General features: G+C 51.5%; 1 protein-coding gene and 1 pseudogene across 2 annotated transcripts; one reads left to right on the forward strand and one right to left on the reverse strand.

Annotated features, from left to right (window-relative positions):
- Positions 1 to 627: 627 nt before the first annotated feature.
- LOC306815753 (olfactory receptor 14I1-like) lies at positions 628 to 1,561 on the forward strand (annotated as a pseudogene). Its single transcript has one exon. The product of its transcript is annotated as an olfactory receptor 14I1-like (transcript).
- Positions 1,562 to 14,370: 12,809 nt separating this feature from the next.
- On the reverse strand, positions 14,371 to 15,294 carry LOC306815755 (olfactory receptor 14I1-like; the record flags this gene model as incomplete). Its single annotated transcript, XM_079332301.1, has 1 exon — positions 14,371 to 15,294. The coding sequence occupies one exon, from the start codon at positions 15,292 to 15,294 to the stop codon at positions 14,371 to 14,373; it is 924 nt and encodes a 307-aa protein (XP_079188427.1).
- Positions 15,295 to 16,681: the final 1,387 nt, after the last annotated feature.

The following is a 16,681-nucleotide window of genomic DNA, read 5'->3' on the forward strand; positions in this document are numbered from 1 at the left end:
GGTGAGATATTTAGGGATCCCTCTGCTCTGGGCAGGGTCTGCTTTATCTCAGGGTGTCACAGGAGATGTGCTCTGATTCCAGGCAGAGGGGGAAACCCAGGGCAGTTGGGAACAAGCCCAACCTTGCCCTAAGCCACAGGGAATTCCTTGTCTCACATCTCGCAGGAGCAAACTGTGAGTGCAGCAGAAATGCTGGGGATTTCTGTCCTCGGAAAAGCAGCAATTATGTGTGCCTAGGAAAGAAATCCTAAAACCAACTCTTGCCATACTTTGGACTTGGGAGTGCAGAAGTTATCAAGACTTTCTGCATTAGGAGTTATTCCACTGACAAATCCCAGATACCCAGCCTTGTCCCTCTGTCACACAGACACAAACCCAGGGCAGCAGAGCAGGGATGCCTCCTTGAGAGCCACCATGCACAGGCCTGGCTGCTCCTGGCACTCTCAGACAGCACAACTGGAGCTCAATCAGGGACCTGGGTGAAGGTTTTCCCAGAGAAAGAACAAGAGTAGGTGAATCACAGTGGGAAAATCTACAGGGAATGGCCCAGATTTGGGTTCAATCAGCCTCTGCTGACTTGTCAAAATCCTTTATCCATGAACAGGTCCCCAAGGCCAGAGAAAGCAAATGTCCAACAGCAGCTCCATCAGCCACTTCCTCCTGCTGCCATTGGCAGACACATGGCAGCTGCAGCTCCTGCACTTCTGCCTCTTCCTGGGCATCTCCCTGGCTGCCCTCCTGGCCAATGGCCTCATCATCAGCGCCGTAGCCTGCGGCCACCACCTGCACACCCCCATGTTCTTCTTCCTGCTCAACATGGCCCTCACTGATCTGGGCTGCATCTGCACCACTGTGCCCAAAGCCATGCACAATTCCCTCTGGGACACCAGGAACATCTCCTACACAGGATGTGCTGCTCAGGTTTTTTTTCTTAGTGTTCTTCCTTGGAACAGAGTATTTCCTGCTCACTGTCATGTGCTACGATCGCTACGTGTCCATCTGCAAACCCCTGCACTACGGGACCCTCCTGAGCAGCAGAGCTTGTGCCCACATGGCAGCAGCTGCCTGGGCCAGTGGCTTTCTCAATGCTCTGCTGCACACAGCCAATACATTTTCCCTGCCCCTGTGCCAGGGCAATGTCCTGGGCCAGTTTTTCTGTGAAATCCCACACATACTCAAGCTCTCCTGCTCCAAATCCTATCTCAGGAAACTTGGGCTTCTTGCTGTTAGTGTTTGTTTAGCATTTGGCTGTTTTGTGTTCATTATTTTCTCCTATGTGCAGATCTTCAGGGCTGTGCTGAGGATTCCCTCTGAGCATGGACAGCACAAAGCCTTTTCCACCTGCCTCCCTCATCTGGCTGTGGTCTCCCTGTTTATCAGCACTGGCACATTTGCCAACCTGAATCCCCCCTCTGTCTCGTCCCCATCTCTGGATCTAACAATGTCAGTTCTGTACGCGGTGGTGCCTCCAGCCTTGAACCCCCTCATCTACAGCCTGAGGAACCAGGAGCTCAAGACTGCAATGTGGACCCTGATGACTGGCTGCTTTCAGGAACATTAAAGTGCTGGCAAATTCCTGAATATCACTTGTAGTATAAGTCATCTTGGATACTTCTTCTTGATTTGGTTGTGGGGTTATTTTTCCTTTGTTTTAGTTTTGTCATATTATCCATTAAAACAGCCACTGTGTGTTCTATTCCTCATTTTATTTCTGTCCATCTTTCCTGTGGACATAAAGTATGTCAATGAAAGGCTGCACTCTTCCTGTTTTTAAACAAACTGTAGGATTTCTCTCCCAGCAAAATTTTCACTAGAGATACACCATGTGTTCCCTTCTCTGGAGCTGCAGCAACAATGTCTGTGTGCAGAGCTGGGGCAGATCAGTGCTGGCACAGGAGCTGTGCCCAGCAGCAGCAGCAGCGCTTGGTGTTGCCAGTGCTGCTCCCGTGCCACTGCCCCGCTCCCCTCCTGCCCCTCGTGTTGCTGCAGGGCCTGAGTGCTCTCGGGGCTGGGCACAGCCCTGGGAGTGGCAGTGTCAAAGCTGCAGCAGGGACAGGCCATGGGCACTGCTGGGGCAGCGCTGATGCCTCAGGGCAGGGCCAGGGGGCTCCAGGCTCCTGCAGCCAGGCTCTCTCCACAACACTTGGCCAGGCCAATGCTGATCAGAGGAAACCCCTGTAAGCAGCCCCAGGCTGGCCATGGGCAGGCTGGGGGCAAACAGCATGGCTGGTGCTCTGGAAGTTCCCTGCAAGGGGGAGACCCTGGCAAGGAGCAGCAGAACAGGGGCTGATCCATCCCCACTGCACTGGACAGCCCAGGGCAGCGTCCCAGAGTGTCCTCATGCACCTGCCAACAACATCTCCCCTCTGCAGCCCTGGCCTCTCCCCCAGCTCACACAGGTGCTGTATCCTTGCAGGCACAGACATGGCAGCACTGGCTCAGGAGTCCCTGTTTGCACTGCACAGAGCAGGCGTCAGCACCCCCATGGTGCTGCTGTGGGGAGATGGAGCTGAGTGAGCACAAATGCCATCAGCCCCTGGGGCCACCAAGGGCTAGGACACAAGGGAAACCACTCAGGCTTTTCGTGGCCTGTGAAATGAGGGGGAAAGTCTGTTTCCATGAGCTGTGAGCTTCCTGTCCCACTGCAGATGTTGTTTCTCAGAGCCATGGATGCCTTGTAGACACCCCCAAACTGCCCTGTCCATTTCCTGTGTTTCACCATTGTTTTCTTTCTTCTGTCAAGGTAAAAATTTTTTCCTCTTTTCCATCCCTGTCATCTTTCCTGCAAACAATTCATGCCTGTTTGTCTTTCCTCTCTGTCCCCACTTCCCATTTCAGTTCCCAAGTTTGCACCATGTGAACATCTCTTGGAGAGAAGGATCATCCTACAAGTTCTTCAGGAATTGTCTGCAGGGTCCTGCAGTGCCTCGTTCTGCTCCCTTGCCAGAGGCACCACAGACCAGGGGGGCACATCTGGGTTGCTGCGTCTGGGTGTGGTGCTCCCTGTTCTGGGCAATGAGGAGGGGCTAGAGAGGCTCTGCAGGACTGACAGGATGGGCTTTGGGGCTGTGAGGAGAAGCTGAGGGATCTGGGCTGCTGGATCTTCTGAAGAGTAGGCCCAGGGCTCATCCTGCAACTGCTACAGGGATGGTTTCAGAGAATCACAGAATCAGCCAGGCTGGAAAAGACCTTGGAGATGATCAAGTCCAACCTGTTCCCTGACACCACCTTGTCTCCTCTGAGCCTCCTCTTATCCAGGATAAACATCCCCAGAACTCTCAGCCACTTCTCACAGGACTTGTGTTCCAGAACCCTCACCAGCCTTGTTGCCCTTTTCTGCATGTGCTCCAGCCCCTTGGTGTCATTCCTTAATTTGGGAACTCAGATCTGGACACAGCACTTGAGGCACTTCCAAACCAGTGCCAAGCACAGGGGAAGAATCACTGGTCCTGGTCCTGCTGGCCACACCATTCCTAACCCAGGCCAGGAGCCATTGGCCTTCTTGGCCCCCTGGGCACTCTGCTGGCTCATGTCCAGCCTGCTGTCCAACCGTGACTTCAGGTCCCTTCAGTCCAGCCACTCTGTCTCCAGCCTGGAGCACTGCAGGGGTTGTTGTGGCCAAAGTGCAGGACCTGGCCCTCAGTCTTGTTAAACCTCACCTTGTTGGATTTGGGCCCTGGATCAGACTGTCCAGGTCCCTCTGCAAAGTTTTCCTACCCTCCAGGAGATCCACACTCACACCCAGCTTGGTGTCATTGCAGTTCCTAGAAGCTCTAGAGTGTTACAACGATCTCTGATATGCCATTATGATCTGCAGTGTCACAGTGGATCCTTGGTTCCATGAGGTTTGCAGTGCAGCAATGATTTCCTTGGTTCCAATGTGTCCCAGTGGTCTCTTGGTCCCATGGGGCATCATGGTGTCACAATTGTTTTGTTCATTCCCAAGTCCCTGCAGTGCCCAAATGGCCTCTTTTTTTATATGAGGTCCAGCAGTATCACAGTGGTCTCTGTGGGTCCACGAGGCCCCAAAGAATCACACTGGCCCCTTGGTTCAATGTGGCCCTGCAAAGTCACCATGGCCCCATTATTACATGAGGTTCCACAGTGTCACAATGGACTCCTTATTTCCACAAAACCAAAAATTGTCACAACTGTCTCCAAGATTTCATGGGGCTCACAGAGTCACAGGTGCCCCCTGAATTCCATAAGGCTCCAGAGTGCCACAATGGACTCCTTGTTTGCCCAGTGTCACAATGGGGTCCTGGTGACACAAGATCCTGCAGTGTCACAATGGGTTCTTGGTTCCATGACATCCTGCAGTGTTAGTGTCACAGTGGTGTCTAAGTACATGAGGCTCTTCAGTATCACAGTGCCCCCTTAGTTACAGGGGCACCCAGGTGTCAAAACTGTTCCCTTAGTTCCATGAATCCCTGCAGTGGTTTAACAGAACCCACTGTGTCACTGTGGCCTCCGTGTTTCCATGTTGACCGAGAGTATTCAATCGACCTTTGTTTCATTTAGCCCCACAGTGTCACAACAGGACCTCGCTTCCCTGGAGTCCTGCAGTGTCACAATCATCACAGAATCACAGAATGACCCAGGCTGAACAGACATTGAGGGATCAGAGCCAGCAAGCATGGATTTCAATATCTGCATTGATGATCTGGATGAGGGAATTGAGTACACCATCAGCAAATTTGCAGATGACTACAAGCTTGGTGAGAGTGCTGATCTGCTGGAGGGTATTGTGACCCAAATTGTGACCCAACAGCACTTTTTCACCCTGACCATGGCACTCAGTGCCACATCCAATTATTCCTTAAATATATCCAGGGGAAATGACTCTATCACCTCACCGGGCAGTACGTTCCGATGCCAAATCACCCTTTTAATGAGGAATATTTCCTAATTTCCAGCCTAAACCTCCCCTGCTGCATTTTATGGCTGTGTCCTCTTATCCTGTAGCTGTTTCCTGGGAACAAAACCTGACCCCCACCTGGCTGCACCCTCCTGTCAGGGAGTTGTAGAGAGTGATGAGATCTCCCGTGAACCTCCTTCAGGATAAACATCCCCAGCTCCTTCAGCCCCTCCTCACAGCACTTTTGTTCCAGAACCCTTTACCAGCATTGTTGCCCTTCTCTGGACACGCTCCAGCCCCTATATTTCTTTCCTAAATTGGGGGGCCCAGAACTGGACAAAGCACTCGAGGTGTGCCCAACCAGTTCTGAGCACAGGGGAAGAATCACTGCCCTTGTCCTGCTGGCCTCAACATTCTTGACCCAGGCCAGGAGCCATTGGCCTTCTTGGCCCCCTGGGCTCACTGCTGGCTCATGTCCAGCCTGCTGCCAATCAGTGCCTTTAGGTCCCTTTTTGCCTGGCTGCTGTCCAGCCACTCTTTCCCCAGCCTGGAGCACCGCAGGGGTTGTTGTGGCCAAAGTGCAGGACCCAGCACTTGGTCTTGCTAAACCTCACCTTGTTGCACTTGGGCCTCAGATCCAGCCTGTCCAGGTCCCTCTGCAGAGCCCTTCTACCCTCCAGCAGATCAACACTCTCACCAAGCTTGCAGTCATCTACACATTTGCTGATGGTGCACTCAGTGCCCTCATCCAGATCATCAATGCAGATACTGAAATCCACACTAGCTGGCTCTGATCCCTCAGCCATCCTGTAGGTGCCCTGTGATGTCACTCCACGTGATCTGTTCCATCACCTTTCTGGGCACTGAAGTCAGGCTGACAGGTCTGGAGTTCCCCAGATCCTCCTTCCAGCCCTTCTTGGGGATAGGCTCACATTGGCACCTCCAGTCCTCCGGGACCTCCCTGCTGAGCCAGGACTGATGAGAAATGATGGAGACCAGCTTGGGGAGCTCATCCAACAGCTCCCTCATCACCCTAGGATGGATCCCATCTGGTCCCAGAGACACCTGTGAGCATCTGAGTGGCTCAGAAGGGCCCCAGCTGCTTCCTCTTGGATTTCAGGGAGTCTGTTCTGCTCCCCTTCCCCATCTACCAGGTCAGGAGATCACTTGTCTTATACTTGAAAACTGAGGCAAGGAAGGGGTTAAATTCCTCAGACTTTTCTTAATCTTTGGCAACCATATCTTCCCCCAATAAGGAATGGAGGTTCTCCTTGTCCCTTCTTTCCTGCTAATGTGTTTATATTATAAGTTTTTTTACCCTTCACAGTCACAGCTAGGCTATATCCTAATTGAGGTTTTACCTCTTATTTTTCTGGTTGACTTAACCACATCAATAAACACTTCCTGAGTGCCTGCCCTTCTGTCCAAAGGTGATGCAGCCTCTTTTCTCCCTGAGTCCCTGGAAAAAGCTCCATGCCCAGCCAGACCCGTTATTTTCATTGCTAGCTGACTTTTGGCACATGGGACAGGCTGTTTCTGCTTCCTAAAGATTTCTTTCTTGAAGTGTTTCCATCCTTCCTGTAATAGTTTGTTTTTAAAGATCTTTCCCTTAAAAAAATCAGAAGACCTCAGAGTTGCACTTGGGGGCCCAGGAGGGCACTTGGAGGTCATGGAGGAGAATCTGGGACCCTTGGTGGTCCAGGCGGGCACTGGAGGAGCTCTATCAGGGCTCTCTAGGGCGTGGGGGATGATGGGAGTTGTAGGCACGGGTATAGTAGGGTGTAAAGGGGCTGCAGAGCATCATGGGAGCTCCAGGCGCAACTGCAATGTCTCTTTGTGAGGCATGGGGCATGATGGGGGATGGAGTCTCAGCTGGAATTGCGTGTTACTGGAACCATGGAGCATGATGGGTGCTGTAATCCCGGAACTGCCTCTTGCTGAGAGTTTGGGGTTCGAGAGGGCCCTGCAGGGACACTTTTGCCTCTGAACAGCGACTTGAGGTCCTCAGAGGGGAACATGTATGATTCAGGAGAGCTTGGAGGGATCTTGGGGAGCTGTAACCGGGCTCTTTAGGGCATGGGACACAGCAGGAATTTTAGACGACTGACTAGGTTATAAGGTGCTCTGAGGTCATGGGGGATGACAGGAGATGAATTCCCAGAAGTGGCTGTAACGGGCATCTGTGGGGTTGAGAGCGTTCCAGGGATTCGGGGATGGTTTGGGGAGGTTCCCAAATGGGCGCTGAGGGTACACTTGGGGATCCTGGAGAACATCTATTGGACATATGGGGGGGGAAGTACCGGTGTTTTGTGGAGCTCGGGGAGTGATGGGTATTGTAGTCCCGGCTCCAATGGGGCTCTATGAGGCTGCGGGGCATGATGGGTATTTTAGTCCTGGTTCCAATGGGGCTCTATGGGGCCACGGGGCATGATGGCAGTTTGAGGCACAAAGGAAAGATGCTGCCGGCTCCTGGCACCACCTGAGGCCCCGATCCCCGGCCTGAACCTCCTTGGTGGTACCTTGGGCTGGCACACACCTGAGGAGTGTGTCTGTTTTCCATAGGGAAAATTAGGAGTTTTAGATTGCTTCAAAAGTAAAAAAAAGTGGGAAAAATCCTGTTTGCTTGAATGGAGGCAGCTCTCCAAGCAAAGCAGGACACAGGTGAGTGAGGGAAGACAGGATGGGGTTGGGGAATGTGGAGCAAGATTGTCCACACTTGGTCAGACCTCAAGGCACAGCTTCTCTGAGCAGGCCAGACTTCCTGAGAAGAGACCCTGGATCAATGTCAATCACAGAATGCTGCAATCACCTCTGCTTTAAAGACAACAGCAATAAAATACACCCTTTAAAATACAAATGAATATTTTTAAGATGCACTTCAAAATATTTTTCCATAACTATTATAAGAAACATTCCTAATGAACGGCACCAGACCAGAGGGAAATCAAGGCACAAGGTTTGTTAGGAAACCTCTCAAGAACTCCAAGTCAAAATCAATCAAATAAAAGTTTCCTAAAGTTTTAATGGGTCCCAGGGAGGAACCTTAGCGAGAAAGTGTCCCCATACCACAATCAGAGCAGAGAACTGGAGGCAGAGAGGACAGGTGGGGAAAAAGAGAAGCTAAGTCTTGGTGCCCTGGGGCACAGCAGGGTCTGTGCCATCAAGAGCTCTGAGGAGACACCTTGTCCTGAGCCACTGGGGCCTCCTGGCACAGCCCCAGCAAGGCTGGGCACTGTCACCCTTTGTCCTGCCCTCAGCATCCCCCCACATCCCAGTGGCCTCAGGGATCTGCTCGGACCAGTCCCTGGGGAGCCATGGTCAGGAATGGCCCTGGGGGCTCCTTCATGCTCCCAGAGACTGCAGGTTTTTCAGAGGACTTTGGGTTTTGCTTTTGCCTTGGAGTCTCTGAGAGCTTTGTGCAATCATGGCCTCCAGTTATCTGCTTCAATTAGTCTCTTGAGAGGCTTTGTTAGTAACAACACTCAGTGAGGCTCAATGCCTCTAGGTGCTTCAGCTTTACAAAGTTCTTTAGTTTTTCCTTTCTACACTGACTTTCTGAGAACTGACTACACTCAGGCAAAGAGGGGGTTTCAATTTTTTTTGAAGCAATCCAAAATTTTTAATTTTCCCTACTGCAAAGAGTCACAAGGTGCCACCAAAGAAATTCCTCACCCCCAAGGCAGAACCTTGCAAGCAATGTTTGAGACCTTTGCACTCCTTGGTTCCCTGAGGCCTTGCAGTGTCACAAAGGCTCCTTGGTTCCATGAGGTTCTGAAGTGTCACAATGGAGATTTGGGTCTATGGGTCCCTACGGTGTCACAATGCTCTTTATGGTTCCATGAGGCCTTGATCTGTCACAATGGACCCTTGGTTCCATGAGGTTCATTGGTGTCACCATGGTCTCCTTGGTTCCATGAGGCATCACAATGCCACAACACACCCTTGATTCCATGAGGTTCCTGCAGCAGGTCTTCCCCTGTGGCCCAGCAGAGCTCATCTGTTCTGTCCATCACCTGGGGCCGTAACTCAGGGCATCTTCCCTCTCTCAGGAATTGCTGAGATCACCCAGGCTGGACATCAGCCTTGTCCTGAGTTCTCTCTGGTGCCAGGGAGGTGGAATTCCCAGCTGACCATAAACATCTTGCCTTGAGAGCAGACTGAAGGGAGATAAGCCTTGAATTTCTGAGTGACTCACACTTCACTTTGCAAACTATGAAAGCCACACAAAACTTTCACAAAGCAAAAGTCTTCTGCATAGTCCCTGCAAAAGGATAGGGCTTATCTGCCAAGTCTGGATGCATCTTTATGCTTACTTTTCTGGAATGTGAGTGAAAGGGCTCCATGTGCACTCCCTCATCAATTTGTTGGTAAGTTACATTGACTCCTGATCTCTGCTATTTCTTCACTACCTGTAATATGTTAACTTTATTGTGCTCAGTGTTTCTATCTACCTGCATTTCTTTTGTTTATCCTGTGCAGTAAGTAGTCAATTTAAAGTCTTTTGTCTGTTAATCTTGAGTCCATTCAGTAAATAATTTCTTTTATAATATACCTAAGTTTCTACTCTTAAGAACTTAGTAGAAAAAGCAATTTGAAGTGCGGGTCGCCAGAAACAGAGCTACTGCCAGAAACCTGATCATGAGGCAGGACTTGTCTAAGCTTTCACTACATTTGCAAAAATATATTACATTAAAAAATGAGAGAAGACTTTTTTCCCATTTCTTTTTTTTCCTCTTTATGCACTGATATCAACAATTTCAATTTGGTTGATCTTGAGCACCTCCTAATGTAGTCAGAATAGATATGAAAATCAGGACCCTTTATGGCTGACTATCAATCACACTTTGTCCCTACCCCAACCCCACCATTTCCGTTATCCAACCCCTGGCACTCAGAGCAGTCCTGTGCAAATCTGAGCTTCCTCCAGCCCAGGCTGTACGTGCAGCTTTCAGCTCCTTGGCACCAACTCCCACCTGCTTTCCTTGGAGAAGGAACTGCTCAAGACACAGAGGGATGTTCATTTATTGTCAGCAAAAAGAAACAAGGGAAGGCACAGCTCCATAAAAACCAAAAGTCATTCCTCTATTGCATATTGCATCCACTTTCACAGCAGACAGTCTCAGACCAATAGAAAACTCATTCTGTGCCCAGCACAGATCCCATGATGCCCCAAACCCTCCCAGCCCCGATTCTGCCCAGATTTGCTCTTTGCACACATGAGACATGCTGAAGTCACGAGTTCCTTCCATGCCCAGAGGAAGGAAAATTGAAAGTGGCTGAAGAGCTCTCTTGTGCACAGCTACAGCTGCACTAATGCCAATATTCTGGGCTCACAGGAACTTGATCCAACAGCCTCTGCTCCTGCCTGGCACTGCCAGATTGGTATGAGGAGCCCCTCAGCCTTCCCTGCTCTTGGCTGGACAAGCCCAGCTCCCTCAGCATCTCTGCACAGCCAAAGGGCTCCAGCCCCACCTTGGAGGCCCTTCCCTCGCCCTACTCAAGCTGCCAGACATCATTCCTGCTCTGGGGAACCCAAACCAGGCCCCAGTGACCTGGATAATCCACGTCCTTGATGTCCGGGTCACACAGCCCTGGCCCCTTGTCCCCATATCAGGCTCTGGGGTTGATTTGTGGAACATCCTTGGGGGAGGCTGTGGCTCCAGGTGGGGCAGGGGGATACAGAGGGACAGGGGACCCTGCTGGGCATGAACAGCATTGGACTTGTCTGGGGAAACTGTGAGGTGGGGATGGGGCAGAGTGACCAACCCAGTGACCTTACACAGCCCAGGTGATGATGCAAAGACAACCTACGATGTCGTAGCTGCTTGATGACCTCACAAAACCCACTCTGTGTTGTCATAGCCCACTCTGTGACCTCATGTTACCAGACGATAAATTGCCCACCCTACGTGAAACAACACAATGCTTGTTCTCCAAAACTACTCACCTCTGGAAACCACACAATGCCCCTTGTGTAAGAAGGGGAATTGGAATTCACCAGCCTCAGTGTCCTGCCAACTCAGCCAGGCTGACTGGAACATTGGGGGTCCACGACCACCAGGAAACACTAGAGAGACCCCCAGGACAGAAGAACACTCCCAAGGAAAGCTCTGTCTCCTGCTGTTCACAAACAGAGATGGGTTGGTGAGAGATGTGGTGGTCGGTGGCTTCCTGGGGTACAGTAACCATGAAATATTAGAGTTTTTATTATTCTGTGAAAGCAGTAGAGGCATCAACAAAAGTTCTACCCTGCAATAATGGAGAGAAGACTTTGGCCTATTGAGATGTAGATTTGTGCAGAGAGTGCCAAATCAGGTATTGAATTTTTTAAGGGATACCATCCTTAAAAACAAAAGGGGTCCTGGAATGATGGACACACTGCAAGAAAGAAATTTTGAAGGAGAAGGAGCAGCCTGTCCCTGTGTGCCAAAAGTGAGGAAAATGACTGGCCTGGCTGCGCATGAAGCTTTTTCCAAGAACACAGGGAAAAAAGAGGTTGCATCATCTTTGGATAGAGGGACAGGAAACTCAGGAAATGTTTAAGGCTGTTGCTCGGTCATGCAGAAATAAAATTAGAGAGGTGAAAGCTCCATTAGGACTTAAACTGGCCACCTGTGTGAAGGATAACAAAAATTCTTTTTTGAAAACATTAATGGCAATAGAAGGGCTAAGGACAACCTACATTCCTTATTGCTTGTTCCTTATCATATTTTCAAAAATAAAACAGGTTGTCCCCAGGACAAATGTTCTGCTGAGCTGATAGATGGGGACAGGGAGCAGAACAGACCCCCGTAATTCAAGAGGAAGCAGCTGCTGACCTACTGAGCCACTCAGGTGTTTACAGGTCTCTATGGGGCACTTGATATTTATACTAGGGGGATGAGGGAGCTGCTGGGAAGTGCTCTCCTGTTACCATACATGCTAGGAGTCACGTATATTAATAAACAAGACTTCTCCAGCTATGAGGCTAAAGAAGCATTTCATTGAAAGTCAGAAACATATTTATAGTGTGGTTCTCAAGTCTCAAACAGAACAGCAGTCCATTGGAAAACAGAAGAAAACAAATCCTGTCACAAATTGTGAGTACTGTTTCTCAGTCAACACCAGGTGCTAATCTTTATTATTAATTCCTTTCTGTTTTCCCAAATGTTGTCATCCTGGGAAAGGCTTAGGCCGGAGCTGAGAAGCTGCCTCAGCATGGGAAACGTTTCCCAGAATGAGAAAGAGAAAAAGAGCTTCGAGCCTGAAAAGGCCTAGCAAATTTTGCCTGGGCCTTCAATGGTGTCCACACTCTCCATCATTTCTCATCAGTCCTGCCTCATCAGGGAGGTTCCAAAAGACTGGAGGTGCAAATGTGACTCCATGCCCAAGAAGGGCTGGAAGGAGAATCTAGGGAAATCCAGGCCTGTCTGCCTGACCTTGTTACCTAGGTCCTGCATTTCCGACTCAATGACCCCTGCAGCATTTCAGGCTGGGGACAGAGTGGCTGGACATCAGCCAGGCAGAAAGGGACCTGGCAGCAGTGATGGACAGCAGGCTGGACATGAGCCAGCAGTATGCGCAGATGACCAAGAAAGCCAATGGCTCCTGGCCTGGATCAGGAATGGTGTGGCCAGCAGCAGCAGGGCAGTGATTCTTCCCCTGTGCTCAGCACTGGTTAGGCAGCACCTCAAGTACTGTGTCCAGTTCTGGACCTCCCAATTTAGAAAGGACATGGAGGGGCTGGAGTGTGTCCAGAGAAGTGCAAAAAGGCTGGTGAGGGGTGGGGAATACAAGTGCTGTGAGGAGTGGCTGAGGGAGCTGGTGTTGTTTATCCCAGAGAAGAGGAATCTCAGGGAGACAAGGTGGTGTCAGGACACAGATTGGACTTGATGATCTCCAAGGACTTTTCCAACCTTGCTGACTCTGTGATTCTCTGAAACCCCCCATGGAGCAGCTGCAGGATGAGCCCTGGGCCTTCTCTTCAGAAGGTTCAGCAGCCCAGGTCCCTCACCTTCTCCACAGAGCCCAAAAGCCCATCCTGTCAGTCCTGCAGAGCCTCTCCAGCCCCTCCTCACTGCCCAGAACAGGGAGCCCCACACCCAGACACAGCAGCCCAGATGTGCCCCCCTGGCCTGTGGTGCCTCTGGCAAGGGAGCAGCACGAGGCACTGCAGGACCCTGCAGACAATTCCTGAAGCACTTGTAGGATGATCCTGCTTTCCAAGGGATGTTCCCATGGTGCCAACTCAGGAACTGAAATGGGAAGTGCAGCCATAGACGAATGGGAAAATAGGTATGGGCTGTTTACAGGGGAGGGGACACGGATGGGCAAGAGGCGTAAATGTGGATCAGGAAGGAAGAAAGAAAGCAAAAGTGAAGCAGAGGAAATGCTCAGGGCTTTGTGGGGGTGGGTAAAACGCAGCTGTGGCTCTGAGCAACAGTGTCTGCAGTGGGACAGGAAACTCACAGCTCATGGGAACAAACTTTGTGGCTGACTGCAGAGGTCACGACAAACCTGAGTGTTTTTCCTGGTGTCCCCCAGACCTTGCTGGCCCCAGGGGCTGATGGCATTTGTGCTCACTCAGTTCCATCTCCCCACAGCAGCACCATGGGGGTGCTGACGCCTGCTCTGTGCAGTGCAAACAGGGGTTCCTGAGCCAGTGCTGCCGTGTCTGTGCCTGCAAGCATGTGGCACCTGTGTGAGCTGGGGGAGAGGCCAGGGCTGCAGAGGGGGAATGTTGTTGGCAGGTGCATGAGGACACTCTGGGACGCTGCCCTGGGCTGTCCAGCGCAGTGGGGATGGATCAGCCCCTGTTCTGCTGCTCCTTGCCAGGGTCTCCCCCTTGCAGGGGCCTTGCAGAGCACCAGCCATGCTGTTTGCCCCCAGCCTGCCCACAGCCATCCTGAGGCTGCTCACAGGGTTTTCTCTGCTCAGCATTGGCCTGGACAAATGTTGTGAAGAGAGCCTGGCCAAGGAGCCTGAAGCCTCCAGGCCCTGCCCTGAGGCGTCAGCACTGCCCCAGCAGTGCCCATGGCCTGTCCCTGCTGCAGCCCCGGCACTGCCACCCCCAGGGCTGTGCCCGGCCCCGAGAGCACTCAGGCCCTGCAGCAACATGAGGAGCAGGAGGGCAGCAGAGCAGTGGCACAGGAGCAGCACTGGCAGCACCAAATGCTGCTGCTGCTGGGCACAGCTCCTGTGCCAGCACTGATCTGCCCCAGCTCTGCACACAGACATTGCTGCTGCAGCTCCAGAGAAGGGAACATATTGGGGAACTCTGGTGAAAACTTTCCTTGGAGATCCTTTAGTACATTTATGGCCCCTGAGATCACAGGGTCTCATGGACACAGTCTCTGGCCACAGGGAATGTGGAGAGAAACAAAAGGATAATGGCAAAATAATGACATTTTTTAATGGAATATAATAGAAAAGCAGAACAACAGAAATAAACTCCAAAACCAAAACAACAAGAACTATGAAAAACAACTTTTATTTCAAGTGATTTGCAGAAATTTGCCAGCAGTTCAATGTTCCTAAAATCTTTGTGTCATCAGTCTCCACATTGCAGCCTTGAGATCCTGATTCCTCAGGCTGTAGATGAGGGGGTTCAGAGCTGGAGGCACCACTGAGTACAGAATTGACAGGGCCAGATCTAGGGATGGGGAGGAGACAGAAGGGGGCTTCAGGTAGGCTAATGTGGCAGTGCTGACAAACATGGAGACCACAGCCAGGTGAGGAAGGCAGGTGGAAAAGGCTTTGTGCCGTCCCTGCTCAGAGGGGATCCTCAGCACAACCCTGAAGATCTGCACATAGGAGCAAACAATGAACACAAAACAACCAAATGATAAACAGGCACTAACAGCAAGAAGCCCAAATTCCCTGAGGTAGGATTTGGAGCAGGAGAGTTTGAGGATATGTGGGATTTCACAGAAGAACTGGCCCAGGACATTGCCCTGGCACAGGGGCAGGGAAAATGTATTGGCTGTGTGCAGCAGAGCAGTGAGAAAGGCACTGGCCCAGGCAGCTGCTGCCATGTGGGCACAAGCTCTGCTGCCCAGGAGGGTCCCGTAGTGCAGGGGTTTGCAGATGGACACGTAGCGGTCGTAGCACATGATGGTCAGGAGATAATACTCTGCTGAAAAGAAAAACATAAAAAAAAAGACCTGACCAGCACATCCTGAGTAGGAGATGTTCCTGGTGTCCCAGAGGGAATTGTGCATGGCTTTGAGCATAGTGGTGCAGATGCAGCCCAGGTCAGTGAGGGCCAGGTTGAGCAGGAAGAAGAACATGGGGGTGTGCAGGTGGTGGCCGCAGGCTACGGCGCTGATGATGAGGCCGTTGGCCAGGAGGGCAGCCAGGGAGATGCCCAGGAAGAGGCAGAAGTGCAGGAGCTGCAGCTGCTGCGTGTCTGCCAGTGCCAGCAGGAGGAAGTGGCTGATGGAGCTGCTGTTGGACATCGCTGCACTCTGGGAATTCTGACTTGTTGAAAGAAGATTTTGACAAGGTGGGAACAAATTCTTTGAGCCAATTCTAAAGAAAATATTCTTTAGAATCCTTTCAAATTATCTTCTCATACTTTGGTTGTAATTTGTAAAAGTTTTTTATTTTTGAGTTTTTGGTTTTGCTGCTGAGTTGCTGGCTCAAATTCATTATTTCTCCGAGCCAGAGATTTAGGATCCCTTTTGGATAAAAGGCCTCCCTGTGCCCCTGTGTTGTCAGACCTGCTGGTCCTACACATCTGCTTTTTGCTCATTACCTCCTGCTTTTACAAAGTTCTCACACATAAAATTTTCTTTAAAAAAACTTTTTCAGACTCCAGTTTCAAAACCAATCTCTCTAAACCCCCACCTTTTTTTCCTCTGCAGATGGACAGGGAGGGATATTCAGGACTGGTATGGTTCTCTAATGCCTGATGCTCAGCCTACTGGGAGCTATTTCTCTGCAACCAAAGCTTCTCCTTGCCAGTACTCCCAGAGCCCAGTCCTGCCCTGGGTGCTCTGCTCTGCCTTGCACACCTCTTCCAGCACAGGGCACTGCCCAGGGACATCTCCAGGCCAGGGCCTTATGGGCAGCTCAGACAAACTGAGATGCTGCAATCCAAGGTGCCGTTGCTGCTGTCTGTAGGCACAGGAGGGTGAGGAGGCACTTTGTGAGGGAGATGTGAGGCAGATCTGCTGATGCCCAGTGGGACAGTGCAGGAGTCTCAGTGACACAGACACACCTGACATCCCCTTTCCCTTGCCTTGAGGAGAAAGCTGAGAGCAGCCCTGGCCATGCAGCACCATCTCCACAGCAGGAGAAATCTGCCCTGATGGGGTCACCCCTTCCACCTCTATCTTCTTCACACAGTCCATGCAGAGCTGCCAGGCAGGCTGAGAGCTGTCCCTGGCAGGTGGCAAATGTCCTGGGCTGGCCAAGAGCTCTGATGGTTGCAGGAGCTGCTCTGCAGGACAGCCCTGGGCATCCCTGGCTGCAGCCCCAGCTTCACCCCTGCAGCTGTCCCGGCAGCAGGACGCCATCCTGCCCGGTCACCTCTGTGACGTGTGCCCCAGGACAGCCCTGCTTCTGCAGCACATCCTCCTCCTCCTCCTCCTCCTGCCTCCTTCTCCTTTCTCCTCCTCCTCCTCCTACTCCGTTCCTCCTCCCTCCTCCTCCTCCTTCCTCCGCCTCCTCCTCTCCTACTCCTCCTCCCTCCTCCTCTCCTCTCCTATCCTCCCCTCCTTCTCTTCTGCTCTGGCCTCAGGAAACTGGCAGAGTGCTCCTGACACATGTGCTGGCTCTAGTAGATCCCCAGGAGCACAGGGGATGCCCTGCACCCACACACTCACATGTCCAGGGCTATGA

This window comes from Erithacus rubecula (genome assembly GCF_903797595.1).
Source record: "Erithacus rubecula genome assembly, contig: scaffold_211_arrow_ctg1, whole genome shotgun sequence".
Taxonomy (NCBI): domain Eukaryota; kingdom Metazoa; phylum Chordata; class Aves; order Passeriformes; family Muscicapidae; genus Erithacus; species Erithacus rubecula.